The 9,347-nt window shown below is 50.2% G+C and overlaps 1 protein-coding gene across 1 annotated transcript; it reads left to right on the forward strand.

Moving 5' to 3' along the window:
• The first annotated feature begins 6,760 nt into the window (after positions 1 to 6,760).
• On the forward strand, positions 6,761 to 8,968 carry LOC135887563 (zinc finger protein 883-like). The gene is made up of 2 exons (XM_065415290.1): positions 6,761 to 7,504; positions 7,598 to 8,968. The coding sequence occupies exons 1-2, from the start codon at positions 6,761 to 6,763 to the stop codon at positions 8,966 to 8,968; spliced, it is 2,115 nt and encodes a 704-aa protein (XP_065271362.1).
• The last annotated feature ends 379 nt before the right edge of the window (positions 8,969 to 9,347 follow it).

Raw genomic sequence — 9,347 nt, forward strand, 5'->3', positions numbered from 1 at the left:
GGCTCTCGTTGCTTTGGGCTATTCTGGTGACACAAATCAGCCAGAAACAAAGGTGCTGGTTATGCCAGGTTAGAACTGCATTGCACTGAGCAGAAGCCAGGAAGTTACTGATGAATCCATCCAGATGCAACCTCAGCAGATGCAACCCCAACAGCATTCATACTACACTAGAATGGGGCCCTAGTCTGAAAAGTGACCACCTTCCTCAACAGCCCTGCTCCTTGTGTGCGTCAGCCAGAGCTGCTGACTTCACGTAGATAAGTTCTTACTGCTTTTTACCCCTGCATGGACCTCACTACAGGACTGAGGCCTTGTACGGTGCTATTGTTCTTTATTCCTGCTAGCCCTGAGCCAACCTAGCTCTAGCTCACCCATGATCAACAGCCTTGTGAATTAAATTCTGATTGCACATACATTGTTGTTGGTGAGGTGTAAGGCAATGGAAAAAACAGCTTGGTTTTCAGACTGCAGGCTCACTTTATCCAGCTAAGCATTAAGAAAAAATACATAATATGACTAGCATGGTCTAATGGTTAGAGCACACAGAAGAATTAAGTTTAATCTGGGCTCCGCCACTGACCTTTGGGGTGACTTTGAGCAAATCTCTTCCCTCTCTATGACTCTTTCCCCTCTCCCCCTTTGTCTTGTGCATTGCAGCAGTGAGCTCGGTGGGCCAAGTCTCTTACTATGTATATGTGCAGCACTGGGCACCATGTGGCCTTGAACTCATTTTTAATAACTTTAGCTCAACAGATTTCAGCTGAGAAATCACAGACACCATAAACATGAGCCCTCTTGGGGCTGTTTTCATGGATCACTTTAATGGTGTTGTGCTAAGTACTCGAAAGTCAGGAATTGCCCATGTAAAGGTTGAGCATGCAGCCATCTCTCTGTTCCCTTTGTGCAAACACACTGCAATCCAGTCTTTGACTTGCTATTTCTCATCAAATACAGTGAAACACACCATTTTTCTGACATTCTTAGATACTTTGGGGTAAGTCGGGTATTTTTTTGTTTGTTTGTTTTTCCTTTTTAATAGATGAGATTTTCACATGTGCTAGGCAGAGCAAGTCATTCTGCAGCTTCACCTGTGTGTGAAATCAGTGTTTTTCAGCGACTGGTCCGTGGACAGGCGCCAGTCCCTGAGATCTCCCTGACACAGTTTAGGAAGGCAGCAAGCCAGTCCCTGGTATCAGCAAGGTTGAGAAACACTCTGCTAAATAAAGTGTTTTTCTTTTGAGATAAATACATTTCCATTCAACTAACATATTCTGCTCTGAAATTCTCTCTTGCAATTTTTAATTCACTGAAACACTGTGTCTTCCTTGCGCAAAGGTGAACAAAGCTGGAATAGCTCTGAAAATAAGCTAGCATAGTAACGTGTCTTGGTTGGTGCGCTTCAGCGTCCCACATAGTCTGCAGTTTCTAATAGACCTGAACAAACTCCCTCACTGGAAAATATGTCTGCAAATGATGGCTTAGCTCTGCCAGCACCCCAGCTGGTGCACATCGCTTTAGCTCTGCTGAAGCCAAACTTTAATTTGAAGTCAGTGGCGCTTTGCCAATTTACACCAGCTGAGGATCTGGCTGAAGATTGTTTTGCAAGCTGTCATCTCCCCTTTGTTTGCAGATAGGTTCTGATTTGCTGTTTTGCAAGTATTCACTCTCCTTGGCTCTTTGCCTTTCTGTATCGTCGCTACAATGAAATGCGTTAACCCATCTGCCCAGACTTCCTGCTCCAGAGGAGATTCCACGTTCTTTGTCCATCTGAGTCCAGTGTGATTACAGAAGGCAGTCCTGTCTCTGAATTCTTCTTATAACTCTATTTCTACCTTTGCGCTGACTTTGTTAACCCTTTGGCTATGTCTATACTAGATGCGCGTTACCAGTGTAGGAATATGGATGTACTATATTTGCAAAGTGCTCCTAATGTGGACCCAGCTATCCTGGCTAAGATATGTGCTGTCCACCCCCATGAGCGAAAACAAGTAATACCAGTAAAACCGCGCTTTTGCTTGTGTAGCTGTGTCCACACGATATACTTCTGCCAGCACAGCCCTGCTGGTCAGGGATCACACCTCTTCACGCCCCTGACCGTCATAGCAATGCCAGCGGAAGTCTGTAGTATAGACATAGCCTTTGTTAAGATGCACTGGGAAGATAGCGTGGGACTTCATTTACAGGATCTTACCCATGGCAGGGCAACAAACCTTTCTCCTTTTATGGCTCCATCTAGCTTTCTAAGGCCTGCACATATCTGGACTTTCACTATTGCTTTGTGGTTTAGGCTACAAACTGCCACTGTTAAAAACTATTTATAGGCCATTATTGCCTAGACATCCCATCCAATATCAGAGCTTCTTTGTGCTGGTCACTGCAGAGACACAGTTTCTATCCTAAAGGTCTTACAGTCTCAGTGAAGACCCACAAAAGGGGTATCATTATTGGTGGGGAGCTGAGGGCCAGAGAGATGAAGGGCCTTGCCCAGGGGCAGTGAGCAAGTCCGTGACAGAGCTGGCACTTGAATCTAGATCTCCTGAAGGCTAGGCTATGATTACAATGCCAGCCTTCCTGTTGCCCTTCTTTCTCTATTCCTGTTACCTGCTCTACACATGCTGGGCTCGGGCAGGGCAGAATTCCCCTGGGTTAGGCTGTTGCTGGAGGCGAGCCTCATGCTCTGTGTCACTTCACAATCCTGCCTCTTGCACTCTGTCCGCACTGCCCCCATCAGCTGGGTTTGTGAGTATTCTGTGACGGGCTCAGTTTGTGCTCTCGCCACATGGTAACCATGGTAGCTGCAGCCTGTCGTTATTGCCAGAGGCCTCAGCTGGCACCTGGCTCTCTTTCTGTAACCAGTTCATCCTGCCGCTTTGTTACAGTGCAGATGGGCCACCCTGGCAGAGCCCATGGGGCTGTGCCAGTTGCTGCTCCTTTCCCTGTCAGAGCCCTATGCACCCCTGGATGGAGGGCCATCCCAAAACCTAGGGTGGCGTGGCTATGATGTGCTCTTCCTCTGCATGGGGGTAGATTTCACCCCATACAGATAAAATCCAGCAGCCACAGGCCTCAAACGGGACACGGCTCTGCTAGCTCTTCTTTGAAGTTGAGCTTAGTTTATCATAATAGTGTTGTTGTAGTCGTGTGGGTCCCAGGATATTGGAGAGACAAGGTGGGGGAGGTGATATATTTTACTGGACCGACTTCTGTTGGGGAGAGAGACAAGCTCTTGGACTACACAGAGGTTTTCTTCAGGTCTGTGAAAACTCAAAAGCTTGTCTCTTTCACTAACAGAAGTTGATCCAATACAAGATATTACCTCGCCCACCTTGTCTCTCTATTATGATAAGACATGCCTGAATCTGCTGTGAGATCAGAGCCTGTTAGTGGTACATTTAAATTAACTTCTGGGCTGCTGGTTCTCCATGCCTGGTGGAAAATAGGAACACAATCTGTTTTACCAACTGAGAAGAGGGCCACATTGTGTCAGGTGCTGTATACACACACATTGCAAGCAGAGTTGCGACTGCAGTACAGATAGCATACCTGCACTAGCTTTAACCTAGCTAGCATGGCTAAAAATAGTAGTAAAGCCAGGTCAGCACAGACCACAGTGTGGATTAGCAACGCCAGTACATTGCTTGTAAAGCCCATGCTGCTGTGTCTTCACTGTTATTTTTAGCCATGTGGGTGAGATTAAAGCCAGAGATTAAAGTATGTCTACTTGAGCTGCTGTCACACTTCCAGCTGCCGTGGAGACATTCCATAGTGAGAGACACCTACAGTCTAAACCAGGGGTAGGCAACCTATGGCACGTGTGCCGATTTTCAGTGGCACTCACACTGCCCGGGTCCTGGCCACCGGTCCGGGGGGCTCTGCATTTTAATTTAATTTTAAATGAAGCTTCTTAAACATTTTAAAAACCTTATTTACTTTACATACAACAATAGTTTAGTTGTATATTATAGACTTATAGAAAGAGACCTTCTAAAAACGTTAAAATGTATTACTGGCACGCGAAACCTTAAATTAGAGTGAATAAATGAAGACTTGGCACACCACTTCTGAAAGGTTTAGACCAGGAGTTGGCAACAGACAAAGGTTGGGAGGGGAAAGAGAGGTGCAGTGACTCACCGCCGGGTCACAGAGCTAGGACTAGAACCCAGGAGAGCCCTTCCTGCCTGTCCTGTGCCTTTTGCACCACATCATGCTGCCTTTCAAGAATTGAGGGTTTCTGTTGTCAACAGTGAGAGGCTCAGTCCTGCTCTCATTAACATTATGGGGAGGTTTTTGCCATTGACTTTGGTGAGTGAGATTAAGCGCTACGGCTGTTTCTCTGCAAACTATTAGCCTTGTGCTTTATTTCTGTGGTGGGGCTACTCAAGTGCTTAAAGTTAAGCAAGTGCATACATGTTTACAAGATCAGGGTCTGTGTTTGTGTGCTAGAATACTACCCTCTATCACCTGGTTTAAGTTTACAAAGGAAACAAAGGTATTTCTGTATGTAGCAGGATTCTTCCTTTATGCTTAACATGCCTGTGTTTGTAGAACCTCTGGAGCTGGGGTTCTCACCCTGGTTCAGTTGGGGTGTGTTTAACTATGGAAAAGAGGACAGTCTCTTCATAGGAAAGGTTGCAACCACAGTCCCATTGCTAAGGGTGATTTTGATCCCTCTCATAAATCAAAATTCCTTGTGCTTCCACACGATTCAAGTTAATTCTCCTTGGCACGCAGTGCATTCCTGAAATATTTCGTAAGTACTTTCTGACAGGAAAAAAATGAAAAATGGCTCCTTTAGAAAATTTTGGAAAGGGGCTAAGGTTTGTTTGTGCCCAGTAAAATCACACAGCTCCACCAGAGCTGTCCAGAAAACGGGGGGATTTCAGCAAATTGGAAGTTGTTCCTCATCCCATTCCATTCCACAATAGTTCCATATTTCATTTTCACAATTTCCTGTGGAATTTCCTACTTACAATACAAATTGGTTGCAAACTTAACAATGGAGGGAGTCTCGCCTCAGTAAAATGAGCCTTATTTTAGTCCCTCTCTCTAACTTCACCTGGACTAAACCGATCCTTCTGGAATTTCATACAAGTGATCTTATGCCCAAGTAGAAAAATCTCTGGACAATCTGAGACAAAAATGGTAAATCATTGGGGCAATCTGATTCAGAAAATGAAGTGATCTCAGTCCTTTAACATTTTTCTACCCTTGATTTATCTCATATATGATTAGGCCAGACATAGCAATCACTTGGTGAAATCCTCCAGCCTGTATTACGAGAGTTTAGACTAGATGATCACAACGGTCCCTTCTGGTGTTAAGCCCTGTGAATCCAAAATCACTGGACATAAAAACTCCAGATGTGCTTTAATCAGTGCTTTTGGTGAGGAGTGGGGCTGCTAGCTAGTTTGGGTGGCAGGAATTTGGGAACGGGGAGGAATTTAGATTATGATACACTTATATTGAATGGTACCTTACTCCATGAGCGATCCCAGTGAAATTGTTATTGGATTCAGTAATTGGGTGGAATTATACTGGAGGTCAGACTAGATGATTTAATGGGCCCTTCTGGCCTTAACATCTATGAATCTATGCGCAAGCAAACTATGTGTTATAATATGGCTAAATGTAAGTGTATACATCTAGGAACAAAGAATGCAGGGCATGCTTACAGGATGGGGGACTCAATCCTGGGAAGTAATGACCTTGAAAAGAACTTGGGGGTCATGGTGGGTAATCAGCTGAACATGAGTTCCAAGTGCGAAGCTGTGGCCAAAAGGGCTAATGCATCCTTGGATGCATAAACAGGGGAATCTTGAGTAGGAGTAGAGAGGTTATTTTATCTCTGTATTTGGCACTGGTGCAAACACCGCTGGAATATTGTGTCCAGTTCTGGTGCCCACGATTCAAGAAAGAAGTTGATAAATTGGAGAGGGTTCAGAGAAGAGCCACAAGAATGATCAAAGGATTAGAAAACCTGCCTGCTGGTGATAGACTCAAGGAGCTCAATCTATTTAGCTTAACAAAGAGAAGGTTAAGGGGTGACTTCATCAGACTACAAGTACCTACATGGGGAACATATTTAATAACAGGCTCTTCAGTGTAGCAGAGAATGGTCTAACATGATCCAATGGATGGGAGATGAAGCTAGACAGATTCAAACTGGAAATAAGGCATACATTTTTAACAGTCAGAGTAATTAGCCATTGGAACAATTTACCAAGGATTTCAGTGGATTCTCCATCATTGACAATTTTTTAATCAAGATTGGGTGCTTTTCTAAAAGGTCTCCTCTAGGAAGTATCTTGGGGAAGTTCTCTGGCCTGTGTTCTACAGGAGGTTAACCTAGATGATCACAAATGGTCCATTCTGGCCTTGGAATCTATGACTCTCTGATTTAATGGGCCATTCTGCTCTTGACTTCATAGATGTTAATGGGACTGTTCGCAGCATACAGTGCTACTCAGTAAAGCTATGAGAATCTGGCCCCTGTTTCTCAAAAAGGTTTCTCATTACATGTCGTGAGGTGGGTGGCTAGGTGAGGGGAAGCAGTGGGTGGGAGCTGGGGGGGGAAGAGGGAGGCTGCCAGGGAGGGGAAGGGGTGACGGGAGCAGTCTGGCAGAGCCGGCTCCTGATATTTTCCGTTGTGTTGATGGGTATTTGAATATGTGACAGACCCTCTCCAATTCCCTTCTCCAAAGTTTCCTTTCCTAGACCCAGGGAGTTACTGGATTCTCTCGTTGTTCCAGCAGATGATGGAATGGTGAGTGAGAATGAGGAGGAGGATGCTCAGCAGGGAGGCCTTGAGAAGGTGGATGCCCAAGGGACGATGCCGGGCAAGTCCAAGGGGAGCGCTCCCCAGAGCGCTGATGTGGGGAAGGCCAGCGAGGGCCCGCAGAAAGTAGAAGGACAGCCGAGGAAGCCCTCAGGCAAGAGGCAGGGCAAATCCGCTCACCGTGGTTTCAAGAAGTTCCACCAGCGGAGCCTGCTGGGGCACAGCCGGTGCCATGACTGCGGCAAGAGCCTGGGCTTCGGCTCGGGCTTCAACAAGCGCCCACGGCTGCGCAGCACTGAGAAGCCCTACAAGTGCAACGAGTGCGGCAAGTGCTTCCGGCTCAGCTCCACTCTCATCACCCACCAGCGCCGCCACGCCAGCGAGAAGCCCTACAAGTGCGCCGACTGCGGCAAGAGCTTCAGCGTGGGCTCGGCCTTCATCCAGCACCAGCGGGTCCACACTGGCGGCGTCAAGCCCTGCCAGTGCAACGTCTGTGGCAAAAGCTTCAGTGCCAGCACCAGCCTGGTCAAGCACCAGAAGCTGCACCTGGAAGAGAAGCCTTACAAGTGCGATGAGTGTGGCAAGGGCTTTAACTGGAACTCGCACTTGGAGCGCCACCGGCGCATCCACACCGGCGAGAAGCCCTACACCTGCCCCGAATGTGGGAAGAGCTTCAGCTGGAGCTCCCACCTGGACCGCCACCGCCGCACCCACTTGGGCGGGGAGAAGGCCTGCAAGTGCACTGACTGCGGTCGCTGCGTTGGCCCCAACGGCACCAAGCCCCAGCGCGGAGCAGGAGGAGCTGCCGCCGCCGCCGAGAAGCCCTACCAGTGCCCCGAATGTGGCAAGGGCTTCAATAAGAGTGCCACATTGGCCAAGCACCGGCGTTCCCACACGGGCGACAAGCCCTACAAGTGCGAGGAGTGTGGCAAGAGCTTTGGGCTGAGCGCCTCCCTGCTGCAGCACCAGCGGAGCCACGCGGCTGGCAAGCCCTACCAGTGCGGCGACTGCGGCAAGAGCTTCGCCTGGAGTTCCCACCTGGACCGGCACCGGCGCATCCACATGGGCGAGAAGCCCTACCGCTGCGGGGACTGCGGCAAGAGCTTCTCGCAGAGCTCCCACCTGGAGCGGCACCAGCGGGTGCACCTGGGCTCAGAGCAGCCCTGCCAGTGCACTGACTGCGGGAAGAGCTTCCTGGCCAGCGCCAAGCGGCGCCGTGTGCTGAGCGGGGAGCGTCCCTGCAAGTGCACTGACTGCGGGAAGAGCTTCCTGTGGGGCTCCCGCGCCAGGCCTTCCCCCGTGGCGGAGAGGACCCACAAATGCACGGAATGCGGGAAGAGCTTCACCTACCGGGCAGAGAACGTCAAGCACCAGGGCACGCAGACGGGCGAGAAGCCCTACACCTGCCCTGAGTGCGGCAAGAGCTTTGGGCAGAACTCGGCCCTGGTGAAGCACCGGCGCATGCACACCGGCGAGAAGCCCTACAAGTGCGGGGACTGCGGGAAGAGCTTCAGCGTCCGCTCCAACCTCATCAAGCACCAGCGCACCCACCTGGGCGAGAAGCCCTACAAGTGCCCTGACTGCGGCAAGGGCTTCATCCAGAAGTCGGACCTGACCAAGCACCGGCGCATGCACACTGGGGAGAAGCCCTACAAGTGCAACGTCTGCGGGAAGTGCTTCAGTGTCAGCTCCAACCTCATCAAGCACCAGCGCATCCACCTGGGCGAGAAGCCCTACCAGTGCTCTGAGTGTGGCAAGAGCTTCATCCAGCGCTCGGAACTCACCATCCACCAGCGCGTGCACACCGGCGAGAAGCCCTACAAGTGCCCTGAGTGTGGGAAGTGCTTCAGCCGCAGCTCCCACCTTAACCGGCACCAGCGCACCCACACCGGCGACAAGCCCTCGCTGCTCTCCGCCACCAAGAACTCCGCTGCTGCTGCCGCCAGCAACCCCCTGCAGGCCTCCTCCGCCTTCTCCTCTGCCTCCTTCTCCTCCCCGCTGGGCACCTCCTCCGCCCCCCTCCCCGCTCTACCCTCTTTCCCTTCCTCCCCCTCACCCATCTCCATCCCTACCCTCTCCAACAACCCGCTGGATCTGCCCTGGGCCCTGTCCTTTCCGTCCCGTGCCTTCCCCCACCCTTCCTTCCCCTCGCCTGCTCCGTCCGGGGCCCCGGCCTCATCACTGATAAACTAACCGCCCCCCACAGCCTCTCTGTTCCCCCTCGCTCCCCCTAATTCTCACCTGCCTCCCTCTTCATTACCTCCATATCTTCCCCCCTCTGCCCTGCCTTTTGCCACCCCCCTCACTCTCCCTGCTCCCAGGGCTGTGCAGTTGGCTTCCTACTCTCCTGCTCTTTCCTCCTTCTCCTCCTCCAAAATTCACACCATCCACCTCTTCTTCTTCTCTCCCCTCTCCTTTCCCTTCACACATCTGGCTCCTCCCACTTCCCCTCCCTTCTCGGTGCCTCCAGCTTCCGTGCTGGTGTCCCATCCAACATGACTGCAACTTGTTTCCTGTCCCCAACGTGCTCATCTGACTTGCAGTGCTGGATCAGTTTCCTTGACTCTCTCTT

The sequence above is a fragment of the Emys orbicularis genome, chromosome 13 (assembly GCF_028017835.1).
Source record: "Emys orbicularis isolate rEmyOrb1 chromosome 13, rEmyOrb1.hap1, whole genome shotgun sequence".
Classification (NCBI taxonomy): Eukaryota; Metazoa; Chordata; order Testudines; family Emydidae; genus Emys; species Emys orbicularis.

What these genes read in the sequence shown, in the direction of transcription:
- LOC135887563 (XM_065415290.1), top strand. Translation starts at nt 6,761, where the DNA reads ATGGTGAGTGAGAATGAGGAGGAGGATGCTCAGCAGGGAGGCCTTGAG. An exon ending in CCCACTTGGGCGGGGAGAAG is followed by an intron (nt 7,505 to 7,597) that starts GCCTGCAAGTGC and finishes GCCGCCGAGAAG; the next exon opens with CCCTACCAGTGCCCCGAATG.